Source organism: Zingiber officinale, chromosome 5B, assembly GCF_018446385.1.
Source record: "Zingiber officinale cultivar Zhangliang chromosome 5B, Zo_v1.1, whole genome shotgun sequence".
Lineage (NCBI taxonomy): Eukaryota > Viridiplantae > Streptophyta > Magnoliopsida > Zingiberales > Zingiberaceae > Zingiber > Zingiber officinale.
The window spans coordinates 133,348,702-133,364,304 of NC_055995.1; the positions used below are offsets into that span (position 1 = coordinate 133,348,702).

General features: G+C 39.0%; 2 protein-coding genes across 2 annotated transcripts; both read right to left on the minus strand.

Moving 5' to 3' along the window:
• Nucleotides 1-5,291: 5,291 nt before the first annotated feature.
• Nucleotides 5,292-5,984, minus strand: LOC121987065 (agamous-like MADS-box protein AGL62). Its single transcript, XM_042540971.1, has one exon. The coding sequence runs from the start codon at nucleotides 5,967-5,969 to the stop codon at nucleotides 5,292-5,294; it is 678 nt and encodes a 225-aa protein (XP_042396905.1). The 5' UTR covers nucleotides 5,970-5,984.
• A 4,561-nt stretch (nucleotides 5,985-10,545) lies between these two features.
• Nucleotides 10,546-11,262, minus strand: LOC121987068 (agamous-like MADS-box protein AGL61). Its single transcript, XM_042540972.1, has one exon. The coding sequence runs from the start codon at nucleotides 11,260-11,262 to the stop codon at nucleotides 10,546-10,548; it is 717 nt and encodes a 238-aa protein (XP_042396906.1).
• Between the last annotated feature and the right edge of the window lie 4,341 nt (nucleotides 11,263-15,603).

The following is a 15,603-nucleotide window of genomic DNA, read 5'->3' on the forward strand; positions in this document are numbered from 1 at the left end:
TCATTACCAAATTAATTATTTTACTTAATTTCCAAGATATAATAGACTCCTCTTGAATGATAAATCATTCCTCCCATGGGCAGGGGCGTAGCCAGGATTTTTGATTAGGAGGGGCAATTTTCAAAAAAATCATGAAACGAGGAAGGAATAACTTACAACTCTTGGAAGATCATTGATTTTGAGAAAAATAGAGAAGATAAAATAGAGAGGAAGAAGTAAAAAAAGGAGAACTTTACTTTCTTTGTTAGCAACCTTGACTAGTTTTGGTGAGTTCAACAATAACACAAAGAGAGCAAGGTAAAACAAGACATGACTATTTTGCGGTGCCAATAAAATCCTAAAAAAATACCAGAAGAGGAAGAAGATAGAGGGGTTGATGGTTGCTTGATCTTGTTGCTAGAAGAGGGTAACAACTGATGTTGCATTTCTTGCTTGCTGGAGAAGAGAAAGGAGAAGAAAAAAGCTCTTGTGCTTTAGAAGAGGAGAGGGAAAAATTGTAGGTTTTCTAATGTTGGAGAAGAGAAGGAGAAGAAGCAAACGAGGAAGAAGAGGAAAAAAAATAAAATAGAGGAATATGTGAAGGGGTGGCATACGGTACAGTTAGGATGCAACATGTATAGGGAGAAGAGGGAGAGAAAAAAAATGAAAGGTTTCGTCCAAAATATCCTAATTCTTTTTAAATCATTTGAACTCGTTTAAACATTAAACTTGGTTCGGTCATAACTCAACTTCAAATCAATTCCAATTTGAACCAACATAATACTTATCTCCATATCTACTCGTTGAATTTAGTTCAAACTCGATTCAATTTTAATTTAGCTTCCTTACTTTGTGCCCTAGGATTTAGTTCATCCATTTATTATTATATATTTTATTTTTAAAATTTAATACTTAATATTTCAAATCGTGATATTTCCTCGTAGAAGTGGTACCAATGGATAAGTTAGATCATGAACTTTCCAAACATGTGATCAATTTTAATTTTCAACATTGAATGATCATGAATTAACTACTCAAAAGTGATTTTATATATATATTATTTTTTAATAAAATGTGAGAGGGGGCGGTCGCACCCTCTCTCCTTAAGGTGGCTACGCCCCTGCCCATGGGCATGGATTTCGAGTCACTAATATCTCTATCAAGTGGTCAGGATGTTAACTCTTAATCCAAGAGAGCGATGAATCTTATATTGACTCAACACTATTCTCTCTACGCTTTGTCATACACCCAACTACCGAATTAATCACAATCCGATTAAAGACGGATTTTAACGGCGTCAAAGCACATAACTCCACGCATAGAATAAATAAATGTCTCAAGTCAAAAGATCAGTTACACTCGTTCATAAGAGGAATAACCAATAATGTTTAATATGTAGTTTCCTATTGAGCGGGTCGTATCTAGTGTACCTCTAAACTCAAGGCACCCCCAAGTACAGTTTGGATATTCATTCCTCAGTCTATCTCGACTTAGTTATACTCAGCGTTGATTTATATATCCATGTCCTCTCTAGATATCTATCCGATTAAAGACGATTTTTAGATTAATATACCCATTAATTTATGGGATTTTATCATTAATCATATACGTACATAAAAGTAAATAATTAATAATAAAATCTTACCTTTATTAAATAATTATCCACAAAATATATAAGAAATGTCTTGGCACATAAATACACACACTAACAATAAGTACTTATCACAATTCCGATGGAATACTTAAACTTAATTATCTTGCTGTTTAACTCATAAAAAAATTAATAATCTTCATTTCTTGAGTATGAAACATGCTAGAAGATTTGGCTTATAGCAGAACACTGATGGCGAGCTGCTGCTTTCCGATTTGATCTTATCTCCATCATTTAATTTCCTCAGCCTCAACCTCAGCTTCACCCGCAATGCGATTCCCACCGGCAGAAGCCAAAAGCACAAACGACTTGGCTCTCCTTGGTTTCGCTCCAGATTCTCTCCTAGTTGTTGGATTCCTCGATCCAGCCATCTGGATTTCATGACGAACTCCTACTCCATTCTGTTCACGATGCACACAAATGCTTATTATCCTATCTAAAATCGATGGAGATAGTATATTTGATAAATGAATATGTTGTTAATTAGAAGAAGACTGAGAGAAGGAAAAGATATAACATCTAACACTTTTCCTATGCACACGATAAAGAAAGCAAAAGAAAATGTTAGAGCGAGAAACAAAAAGTAGGTCCTTCACTATAAGAAAACAAGGCTTCAGATGAAAATTTTAAGGTGCGTTTGGTTTGCACCGTTTTCATTTTCATTTTCTGGAAAACGTGCGTTTTCTATAAAACAGAAAACGACTTTTTGTCATTCTCTGTTTTTCTAGAAAACGATAGCCAATTTTTTAGAAAACGCGCGTGGAAAACGCAAACCAAACACCGTTTTTCAGAAAACGCGCGTTTTCCAGAAAATGAAAATGGAAAACGCGCGTACCAAACATCCCCTTAATCTCTAAAAGTCAATTTTCAATCTCTAAAGAATATATTTGGGGCGAATATTTCGTCTAAAAAATTTGTTAGTGAAATCTCGTTGCTAATTTTGAAATAGAAAATTTTCGTCTATAATTTTAGAAACTGATTAAAAAATATATTTATAAATCTAATTTTAATTTTATCAATGAAATTAATTCTAATTACAAATTTGGTCTTTAATTTTTTTAATCCGTAAATACAATTTTATTCCATTTATAAAATAATTTACAATTTTATTTATAAATTTATATTTAAATTTGGCATATAATTTTATTTCAAATCTCAAATATAATTTTAATTTATTTACAAATTTGTTTATATTACTTTTATTTCTTATATTATCATTAGATGGTACTCTTAGATCTAATAGACAATTATAATTTGGGGCATGATAATTTTATTGATACCTGATCTTAAATTGTAATTTTGATTTATGAATTTATGTTTCATTTCGATTTGTGATTTTTTTGAATTTTTGACATTAAGGCAAGTGAAAGAATATCTCTTTGATTATAGAAAAACTAGTACCTCCCGTTAGTATCTTGTCTTTATTTTGATTATTTATTTTGATTTACTTGATAGTTAAATTGAGGTTTGTTTAGACCATTTCTAATTTAGTTTATTCATTATTTGTTTATCAAAATTAGAGTGGGTAAATTTAATTTAGTCATAGGCTATCTTAGGGTCATCTATTTGAGGTTGAGACAAAGTAATAGTACGATGTTAGATTTGGTTGTTATTCCCTATTTTGGTTAAATACAATGTAATAATTTGGCATCTAAGAATGCATATTGTATTAATTTACAAAAAATTAATGCAACCTATAAAGCTAATTAGAGGCTTGATCGATTTAGATTTAACAATTAGTTAGACATCATGAATATGCATACGAAGGAAGACGGTAAGAGGACAAGTGACTTAACCATAGATAATAATATTGATACCATGGAAGCATAATGAACCCCTAACATACAGGCACTCAATGACATCAAGATCTGTTTGAGTATGATAAAAGATAGTATGAGACATCCAAGGAACTGAAAAGAATGAGGAGCATCGGAGATAGTAAAATTATAAAAGAATATACAAGCAAATGAGAAAGATGACGTAGAAAGTGAGCCGATAAACTTAATATATGTAAGGGTGCATTTGGTTGGGGGTTATCCTTGATAACCTTGATTATTCATGCAAGGTTATCAATAAAAATTCTGTTTCATTTAAGTAATCGATGATTACCGAGTAATTTTTCATGTCTGACAGGTCAGCAAAAGGAGCATGTAATCCGGAATAGAAAAACCTTGAAAAACTGAGGTTTTTCTTGATTTCGGGGTTAACAATTTTTTTTTCCCAAAAATACTCTTCAATAAGAGAAAAATGTAAAAAAAAAAATAGAAAAAAAGTAAAAAAATAATTAAAAATAAAAAAATTAGGGAAAAACATTAAAAAAAGTATAAAAAATGTAAAAAAATAGAAAAAAACATAAAAAGGAAAAAATAAAACAATTTAAAAAATAAAAAAAATAAAAAAATAAAAAAAACTAAAAAATTAAAAATGAAAACAATTTTAAAAAAATAATAAAAATAATAAAAAAAAATGTAAAAAATAAAAAAATGTAAAAAGTAAAAAAACATAAAAATAAGAAAAACTTATAGTTTAAATAATAATAATAATATTATTATTAGATATAGTTGGTTTTGTAACTGAGGGTAATACAATAAAATATTAAACTAGATTATTTATTAAAATCTTCAAACAAATAAGTTTTTATTGTATTACGTAATTTGAACCAAACAATATTTATTTATGTTTTATTTCTCATAATCTTAATTAAGTGATTATTTGATAATCAGATAATCAAAATAATGTATGATAATTTGAACAAAAACATCCTAAGATATAAGGTGTTAGGAAACTAAAGAAATTGCTTAGGAAGTGAAAGGATGGCATGAAATAAATTAATTTTAGATGTGAAAAGTTAAACGATCATCATCTCTAAGTAATACCATTGGATGAACACGCTCTATAGGAACGAAAGGATAACATGTGAATCTGATACCTTTAATATTAAACCCTAAGTGGTAAATTTGAGGATAAATTTTTTATTAATAGGGATAATATTAAATATGAATAAATAAATTAATATATAACGTTAATGATGATAAAAGTTGAGAAGGTTGGAATTTGATTTAATTTAGTATAAAAGAAAACTAATAATATTATGATTAACATAAATAGATAAATAAATATACATAAGTCTATAAAATTTTAAAATATCTTTAAATATTTATTTTTTTTAAAAAAAATACTGCCTAAGTTCCATTAATATCAAAATGTGTTTAAAATTATTTTATTATCAAAATATTTTTTCTTCATGAATAATTGAGTAATTTAAGCGATAATTTAGAAAAAAATTGATAGTATTTTAAAATATTTAGACAGTAGTCAACTGACATTTTAGAAGAAAAAAATATTATCTTTTTAAGATGTTTTTTTTTAAAATACACAATATGCTGATTTATGAATCATTAAAATTATTAAACAAAATAAATTAAACAAGTAATAGTATATGAGCCAAATTCGTCAAAATCAAATACCCGAGACATGAGCATGAATCTTAGATTAAAATTTATTACTCAATAAATGAGCTACAACCTGGTTGGCTTTTATTGAAATTAGCATTAACTAACAGTTTGGTCTAATTAATTGAACCACTCAACTATTATTAACCAGAACTAAAGATTTATTAATTAACTATGGTTATTTAAATAACTAGAAGATCCCGTAGCCATTACCAAAAACCAGCCGGAGCTTTACCCGGCGCAGGAACCGCCTGCATATCAATATTATTGCCTCCCTGCGGCGTCGCAGCAATGAATCCTCCTCCAAGATATGCTCCGCCGCCGACACTGCCAACATCGTGGGCCAACGTTAGGCTCCTGGTCTGCGCCTCGATCTGCAGCTGGTCCACCCTCATCGCTGCGTCCCAGCGCAGCCTGTCTAGCTCCGCCTGGAGTCTCTCCAAATCCGCCACGCCCAGCTCCTCCACGCTGGACTGCATGAGCCTGGCGAAGTCACCCCTTTGCGCCCGAAGCGCGGCCTCCAGCATCTCCTTCCTCCGCCGCCCTCCCTCCAACCGCTCGGCCAGCTCCATGTACTGTCGGTTGAACTCGGGGACCAGCGAGGCGACGGCGGTCATCGCTCGGGGGTCGTGGAACGAGGGAGGAGGAGGAGGAGGAGTAGGGTCGGTCGACGGGGAGAAGAAGCGGTCAAGCACAGAGTCGACCGAGGGGTGGCCAAAGGAGAAGGGTTTGCCGGAGGGGGAGAAGACAATGACGGCAAGGTTAGCCCCGCAGAGGAAGGAGAGCTCGTTGGCCTTTTTGAAGAGTCCGGCGCGGCGCTTGGAGAAGCAGACTTGACGTGCCTCCTCTCTCTCGATCCGCTTAATCTCGATCTTTTGTCGACCCATGCTCGTCTTCCTCTTCCTAATTGGCATCACCATCGTCTAATCTGAAAAGAAAAAAAGAACGAGGCAGCAACCCAATTTAATTAGGAACTATATCAAAGATGAGGACTAATGATATATCTATATATATAGACACACGTATATATTGATTGATTGCGATAGCAATCAATTAAGGATGAAAATTAATTACAATAAAGTAATTATTTTTTATTGACACTAGATTTTCCATATTACTTTTTCCATTTACAACAAAAGTCAAATTGATATATTTTGTTTCCATGTATGTACGAGTGACTAAAATTTTGATTCAATCTATTTTAATTTAAAATTTTAGTCCGAATTATTTATTCGAATTAAAGTTTATTTTTTAAAAACAAAATACCAACAATCAATTATGGATTACGATGATGATGAAGGGTCTCATCCCACTGCCACGGTGGAGGTCAAAGTTAAGACGGTCAATGCGTAGAAGACATCGGGCGATCTGGCGAAATATGCCCTGACCAGGGAGGAGGCCCCAACCCGTCGTCGACTTCTTCTTATTCGTCGGAAACTGATTTAAGCGTCGGAAGGTCATCGCCGAGGACCCCTTCCCAGGCTCGACACTGACGTCAGTTGTGTTGCAGGTCGGAGCGAAGTCCACAGGAGGTCAGCGAGAGCGCCACATCCCCAACATTCATCTCATCGACTTTCGGACAGGATCATATTCGGCAACCGATAGGCGGGCAGGGCAAGAAGACCGAGTGGAGTAACTCTCTGTATAGGGACAGAACCGAAGGCCAACCGACACGTCAAGGGAAGTGCCGCCCGCGCCAATCCTCTTTCATCACGCCCTATTTCAAACCCCCTCAGAGATAGCCCAGGCGAACCAAGAGAGGGGATCATCCTCGGATGATGCTCCCATTCGGAACAGACGAAAAGGCAAGGCACCCCGAGGCACCGCATCACCCGAACGGATCAACCGATAGTTCTCTGAAGAAATCTTGCAAGACCCTCTGCAGAGGAATTATACTCCATTGGCGATCGGAGAGTATAATGGGTCGATTGATCCAGACGATCATCTGGATAAATTTGACAATGCGCTCATACTTAACCAGTTCATAGATAGGGTGAAGTGTCGAGTGTTCCTCACAACCCTCTTTAGGTCGGCACAGAGATGGTTCCGAAGACTGTCGGACGGATATATGCGCAGCTTCAAAGACTTCTGGGCTGCCTTCTTACATCAGTTCGCTAGCAGCCAACGCTATCAGAAGACGAGCTTCAGCCTCTTCTCCATGAAGCAAGGATCGAAGGAAACACTCCGAGCCTACATCCAACGCTTCAATAAGGTGACCATGGACATCCCATTAGTCTCATCTGAGACCATGATGAACGCCTTCACCCAAGGGCTCGTCGAGGGAGAATTCTTCCAGTCAGTCATCAAGAAGCCGCCCAAGGACTTCGACCACCTGCTTATAAAATCCAACGAGTACTTAAATATGGAAGAAGCTCAAGCGGCAAGGAAGAAGGAAGCGCCGACCGAGCCTACACTAGCACCCGAGCGATGTCCGACGAACAGCCACCAACCGCCCAGGGGGCCAAAAGCGGAGGCAGCACGACCACACCAGGAGGCCCGGACGCATGCTGTGCAACATGTGTCCGCCGCTCGGCAGAAGGCGTCAAGAGGCAAGGTATGGACACCAATGTTTTGTTCTTTTCATCAGTCGGCGACGCATAACACACGAGACTACCGCGGTCTACCCCCGATCGTGAGCCGATCGACACCCAAAGGATATCGCCACCATTCCCCATCTCCTGATCGGCAAGATCGACATCGATCCACCGGGCGGCGAGCGGATCAAAGAAGGTCGGCCAAGCTATTAACAGTAGCGGAGGGATTGTTGGTTGCTATTAGGAATATCATACCGGTTCTCCTTTATAAAATTTTGTACAAGTCCTGAACCTTTCCTAACAACCTATTTTATTCTTTAGAAATTAAATTCGGAATTGCAAACAAAACTTAACATTATTAATTCCAAATTTAACTTATTTGTTCTTATATGTTTAGACTTGGATCGCAAACGATGCTTAACATATTAATCCAAGTCCACCCATGTTACAAAGTTACTTAACATTATTATTATTATGTATAGTTGGTTTTGTAACCGAGGATAATACAATAAAATAGTAAATTAGATTATTTATTAAAATCTTCAAGTAAATAAATTTTTATTATATTATATAGGTTGAACCAAATAATATTTGATTATGTTTTATTTTTTATAATTTTAATTATGTGATTATCTGATAATTACATTAAAAATTACATATATGATAAGATATAAGGAGTTAGGAAACTAAAGAAATTGCTTAGGAAGTAAAAGGAAGACATGAAATAAATTAATTTTAAATGTGAAAAATTATGATAATACCATTGGATGAACACGCTCTAAAGGAACGAAAGGATGACATGTGAATCTGATACCTTTAATATTAAACCTTAAGTGGTAAATTTGAGGAGGAATTTTTTTATTAATAGGGATAATATTAAATATGAATAAATAAATCAATATATAACGTTAATGATGATAAAAGTTGAGTAGGTTGAAATTTGATTTAGTATCAAAAGAAAACTAATAATATTATGATTAACATAAATAGATAAATAAATATACATAAGTGATAGTTTGTAAAATCACGATTTGAATCATAGGATCGTATGATCATACGATCCGGAAACTCAAAATTGATATAGGATCGTACAGAATCGATTCTTGTAGTAGGATTACAGCAAGATCGATAGGATCAGAATAGAATCGATAGGATCGGAATAGGATCGGAATAGGATTGGAACATGATCGGAGCAGAATTGGAGCAGGATCGGTGGAAGCTTTGAGAGGTCATAACTTTTGACTCGAATTGAATCACGGGCCTTATAATATATCAAATAAAAACTCGCTCAGAGATCTTTAATAAATTTCAAAGTTTATCCTTAACCATTCTATTTCAAACCCAAAAAATATCATTTAAATCCATTTTGAATGTCCAGAAGATTTTATCTTTTTATTATTATTTTTTTCCATCTTATTAGGGTTTTAAATTATTTAAACATATGTTTAATTATTTTTAAGTTAGTTTTTTATCAATAATATTTTGTCATTTCTTTGTCCCAAAATGATGAGTTTTGAATGTCTATTGTCTAGTATTATGTGGCATCAACCAGCTTTTAGAAGATTATTTTCGACGTTCATATTTGAAATTCAATAACTTCTGTTATATAAGTTAGGTGCTTTGTTGGCTTTAAATTGAATTATCTTATAAACCAATAAAATATTTTTGACATTGAATTTGTTATTTTTAACATTGAATGTGTTATTATTATTGTGTTAATATATATATATATATATATCGAAGTTGTTATCCCGCGCGATGCCACAGTGCGCGACTGTGCGCGCCGCGCAGGATAACAACTGTTTTTTCCTTTTTTTTTATTTTTATTTTAATTTATGAATTAAAAAATAATTAATTAATTTTTTTAAGAGTTTATTTCTAGGGTTCAGGCTTTGGTTATAGTGTTAAAGCTATTTTTTTTTTAGATTTTACCTCTAGGGTTTAGACTTCCCAATTAGGTTATAGTGTTTGGTTTTAAAAAAAAATAAAATAAAATTAATTTAAGCATTTATTGAGTATTGTAATATGTTGAGGAGATATATTAAGGTATTAAAAATTTATATAAGGAAATGTTAAATTTTTTAATTAATTTTTTAAATTTAAAATATTAAAAAAATAAAAAATAATAAAAAAACCGAGCGATCTCCTACGTGCGCGCACAGTCGCGCACTGTGCGAGCGCGCAGGAGATCACTCCTCTATATATATATATATACAATCATTTACACTCAACAGTTTAAATTATATTACAAAATTATTTATGTATTTATATGTAAATAAGTTTTTTAGGTAGTTTTTCTAATTATTAATCATGATAAAATTTTAAGAGGTTTTGATAAGATCGATTCTACGATCTGATCTTGACCGATCCTGACCCTAAATCGATTCTATGTAGGATCATGATTCTACAAACTATGCATAAGTCTAAAATTTTAAAATATCCTTGTATATTTATTTATTTTTTTAAAAAAATACTGCCTAGGTTCCATTAATATCAAATTGTGTTTAAAATTATTTTATTATCAAAATATTTTTTCTTCATGAATAATTGAGTAATTTAAGCGATAATTTAGAAAAAAAATTAATAGTATTTTAAAATATTTAGACAGTAGTCAACTGATTTTTTAGAAGGAGAAAATATTACCTTTTTAAGAAGTTTTTTTTTTAAAAAACTACACAATATGTTGATTTATGAATCATTAAAATTATTAAACAAAATATAAAAAAAAAGTAATAGTATGAGCCAAATTCGTCAAAATCAAATACCCGAGACATGAGCAGGAATCTTAGATTAAAATTTATTACTCAATAAATGAGCTACAATCTGGTTGGCTTTTATTGAAATTAGAGTTTGGTCTAAATAATTAAACCACTCAATTATTATTAATAAGCACTAAGATATTAATAATTAACAATAGTTAATCAAATAACTAGAAGATCCCGTAGCCATTACCAAAACCAGCCGGAGCCTGACCCGGCGCAGGAATCGTCTGCATATCAATATTATTGCCTCCCTGCGGCGTCGTAACAATGAATCCTCCTCCAAGATATGCCCCTCCGCCGACGCTGCCAACATCGCGGGCCAACATTAGGCTCCTGGTCTGCGCCTCGTTCTGCAGCTGGTCCACCCTCATCACTGCGTCCCAGCGCAGCCTGTCTAGCGCCGCCTGGAGTCTCTCCAAATCCGCCACGCCCAGTTCCTCCACGTTGGACTGCATGAGCCTAGCGAAGTCACCCCTTTGCGCCCGAAGCGCGGCCTCCAGCGTCTCCTTCCTCCGCAGCTCTCCTTCCAACCGCTCGGCCAGCTCCACGTACTGTCTGTTGAGCTCGAGGACCAGCGAGCCGGCGGCGGTCATCGCTCGGGGGTCCAGGAACGAGGGAGGAGGAGGAATAAGGTCGGCCGATGGGGAGAAGAAGCGGTCAAGCACAGAGTCGACCGAGGGGTGGCCAAAGGAGAAGGGTTTGCCGGCGGGGGAGAAGACAACGACGGCAAGGTTAGCCCCGCAGAGGATGGAGAGCTCGTTGGCCTTTTTGAAGAGTCCGGCGCGGCGCTTGGAGAAGCAGACTTGACGTGCCTCCTCTCTCTCGATCCGCTTAATCTCGATCTTTTGTCGACCCAAGCTCGTCTTCCTCCTCCTAATTGGCATCACCATCGTCTAATCTGAAAAGAAAAAATAAGAACGAGGCAGCAACACAATTTAATTAGGAACTTTATCAAAGATGAGGACTAATGATATATATATATATAGACACACGTATATATTGATTGATTGCGATAGCAATCAATTAAGGATGAAAATTAATTACCAATAAAATAATTATTTTTTATTGACACTAAATTTTCCATATTACTTTTTCCATTTACAACAAAAGTCAAATTGATATATTTTGTTTCCATGTATGTACGAGTGACTAAAATTTTGATTCAATCTATTTTAATTTAAAATTTTAGTCCAATTTATTTATTCGAAAGTTTATTTTTTAAAAACAAATACCAACAATCGAATTACCGGTGATGATGAAGGACCCCACCTCGCTATCACGGTGGAGGTCAAAGTTAAGACGGTTAATGTGTAAAGAAGACATCGGCCTTTCGGGCGAAATATGCCCCGACCAGGGAGAAGGCCCCGACCCGTCGTCGACTTCGACACAGGGAGCATTCAAACAACCGACACTCAAGGGAGAACGACGCACAGAACCCTAGCCGAACGACTATCCCGTTGGGCCAGACAGTGAGACATGGCATCGACAGAGTTCAACTTCGGCCTAGTGACTACCCCGCTTGGCCTAACAACAGACTCAACATCAGCCGAGCACACGACAGTGGACTTCCGGCCGAGCGGCTATCCCGCTCGACCCAACAACAGAGCATGCAGACAGTGGATTTCCGGGCGGGCGGCTATTCCGCTCGGCCCGACAATGGACAACACGTGGACAGTGGAATTCCGGTCGAGCGGCTATTCGGCTCAGCCAAGCAACATACATAGCAGACTATCTTTCGACATCCTTTAGGGAGCTAGTGTTACTGACAAGTGGCATGGTCAAACAGAGGATCGTACGACGGAAGCTTCCACTGTCACTTCAGAGATATGCTCGACCTGTTAAGGTACTGTGTCAGGGACACTTTACTGACAAGTCTTTTCAGGGAAAGCTTTGAGAAGCATGCTTGTCTTAAGAAACGTGCACGCGCACTACCGGAACTCTATATAAAGAGAGTTCTAATCATCGGCGGAGGTACGCAATACATGCGATATTTTACTGTTGCGCTACAATCTTCTTGTTCGTCGGACACTGACTTGAGTGTCGGAGGGTCATCGCCGGGGACCCCTTCCCTAGCTCGGCACCGACGTCAGTTGTGTTGCAGGTTGGAGCAAAGTCCACAGGAGGTCAGCGGGAGCGCCACATCCCCAGCATCCATCTCATTGACTTTCGGACAGGATCATATTTGGCACCGTCTGTGGGAACGTCACCTGTATCCGAGCCGAGAAGATGGAGGACGCTGGATGACTCACCACCGTGACGCTCACTCAAGAGGAGCTTGAGATGTTCGTTCAAGCCCGAGCAGCAAAAATGATATAGCAACAACAACAACAAGCACTGACCGATTGGCAAGCATCACAGCCTGCAACATCGGCAGCCGATAGGCGAGCGGGGCAAGAAAACTGAGTGGAGCAACTCTCCATATGGGGACAGAACTGAAGGCCAACCGGCACGTCAGGGGGAAGCACTGCCCGCGTCAATCCCCTTCCATCGCGCCCTATTCCAAACCCCCTCAGAGATAGCTCAGGCGAACCAAGAGAGGGGGTCATCCTCAGATGACGCTCCCATTCGGGACGCACGAAAAGGCAAGGCGCCCCGAGGCACCGCGCCACCCGAACGAATCAACAGACAGTTCTCCAAGGATATCTTGCAAGACCCTCTGCCGAGGCATTATACTTCATTGGCGATCGGAGAGTACAACAAGTTGACTGATCTAGACGATCATCTGGATAAGTTTGACAATGCGACCACATTTCACCAGTACACAGATGAGGTGAAGTGTCGAGTCCTCTCATAACCCTCTACAGGTCGACATAGAGATGATTCCGAAGACCGCTGAACGGATATAAACGCAGCTTCAAAGACTTCTGGGTTGCCTTCTTACATCAGTTCGCCAGCAGCCGACGCTATCAGAAGACGAGCGTCAGCCTCTTCTTCGTGAAGCAAAGATCGAAGGAAACACTCTGCGAACCTACATCCAAAGCTTCAATAAGGTGGTCATGGATATCTCATCGGTCTCATCTAAGACCATGATGAACGCCTTCACTCAAGGGCTCATCGAGGGAGAATTCTTCCGGTCGGTCATCAAGAAGTCACCCAAGGACTTTGACCACCTGCTCACAAAGGCCAACGAGTACATAAATGTGGAAGAAGCTCAAGTGGCAAGGAAGAAGGAAGCGCCAGCCGAGCCTATACAGGCACCCGAGCGACGTCCGACGAACAGCCACTAACCACCCAGGGGGCCAAAAGCGGAGGCAACACGACCACACCAGGAGGTCCAGACGCATGTTGTGCAACATGTGCCCGCCGCTTGGCTGAAGGTGTCAAGAGGCAAGGCATGGACGCCAATGTTCTGTTCCTTTCATCAGTCGACGATGCATAACATGCGAGACTGTCGCGGTCTGACATTGATCGTGAGCTGACCGACACCCCGAGGATATCACCACCGTTCCCCATCTCCTGATCGGCGAGATCGACACTGATCCACCGGGCGACGAGAGGATCAAAGAAGGTCGGCCGAGCATCACCATCAACAATAGCGGAGGGTTAACGCTGATCCCTCCAGGATCCCGGCCGGGCGAAACAGGTATTTTGCCCGGGAGGAAGAAAACAGAAGTAATGCCGCTCGAGGAGAAATTGGCATGATCACCAGTAGGTCGACCGACGGTGATTCCGACTAAGCCATAATATCAAATTCTCGCCGGCTCGAGATCCACACTATTGGGTGCATAGGGAAAGGGTCGAGGGACCGGAGATCAGCTTCGGTCCTAGAGACTTGGAGGGAGTAGAGATCCCTCATGATGATGCTTTGATCATCTGAGCGGTGATCGCCAACTACACCATTCACCGGACTTTTGTCAACATGGGAAGTTCGGTAAACATCATCTTCAAGAAGATCAACTTACTGCCAGAAGATCAAGTTCCCAGTGGGTGATTAGGTGGGTAAGGTTAAAGGCGACCAACTCGTTGCTCAGCGCTGCTATGTTGAGATGGTCAAGACCGAGGCAAAAGTTGCTCGGAAGACTCCACGGCTAGAGGTAAACGCTATCACTGAGAAGCCTCCTACTCTGGTATACGAAGAAAAGGAGGAGGTTCAGATCCATCCCAACCGAGCGGAGGCAACAACCTTCATCGCCGCCGACCTGGAGGAGGAGAAGAAGGCAGAGCTGATCGTCTACCTTAAACAAAATCACGACATATTTGCCTGGTCAACCCATGAGCTTCCCGGCATCTCCCGGGAGTGGCTCAGCACGAGCTTCATGTCCGATCGGACGCTCGGCTGGTGAAGCAAAGGAAAAGGGATTTTGGCGTGGAGCAGAATGTGATCATCCGGGTGGAGATAGAGAAACTACTAGAGGGCGGACATATCAAGGAAGTCCAATTCCCGAGTTGGCTAGCCAATGTTCTACTAGTCTCCAAGTCGAGCAACAAATGACGGGTTTGTATCGACTTCCGCGATTTAAACAAGACGTGCCCGAAGGACTTCTATCTGCTACCCAGGATAGACCAAATGGTGGATTTGACGGCGGCTGCGAGCTGATCTGCATTCTTGACGCATATCAAAGGTACCACCAAGTGCCGCTCGCCCGCGAGGACCAGGAGAAGGTCAGCTTCATTACGGTCGACGGAACATACTGCTACAATATCATGCCGTTCAGACTCAAGAACACCGAAGCCACCTACCAGAGGCTGATGAACAAGGTGTTCTGATGGTAGATCGGTAGTAGCATGGATGTATACGTCGACGATATTTTAATTAAATCCCTCTGAGCTGCTGACCTATGAGCAGATATCAATGAGACTTGTCGGGCACTAAGGACTTGCGGGATAAAACTAAATCTCAGCAAAGAGTGGCCGCTTCCTTGGCTATATAGTGACCGAGCAGGGCATTGAAGCCAACCCAAGCAAGGTCAAAGCTTTGCAAGGCATGCCGCCGTCTCAGAACTTGAAGGAAGTTCAACGGCTGACCGTTCGGATCAGGGCGCTGTCCAGATTCATATCAAGTCATCTGATCGAAGTCTTCCATTCTTCAAGGTACTTCACCGAGCCACAAAATTTCAGTGGGATGCCGAGTGCGACCGGGCATTGGAAGAACTCAAGGATATCTAAATTCCTTGCCTATACTAGTCAAGCCAATTGTTGGTGAGCCGCTCTGGATCTACTTGTCATCCAACGAGTATGCAGTCGGATCGGCTCTAGTTAGGCGAAACGACCAAGAGCAGCAGCCT

What these genes read in the sequence shown, in the direction of transcription:
- LOC121987065 (XM_042540971.1), bottom strand. Translation starts at nt 5,969, where the DNA reads ATGGGTCGACAAAAGATCGAGATTAAGCGGATCGAGAGAGAGGAGGCA.
- LOC121987068 (XM_042540972.1), bottom strand. Translation starts at nt 11,262, where the DNA reads ATGCCAATTAGGAGGAGGAAGACGAGCTTGGGTCGACAAAAGATCGAG.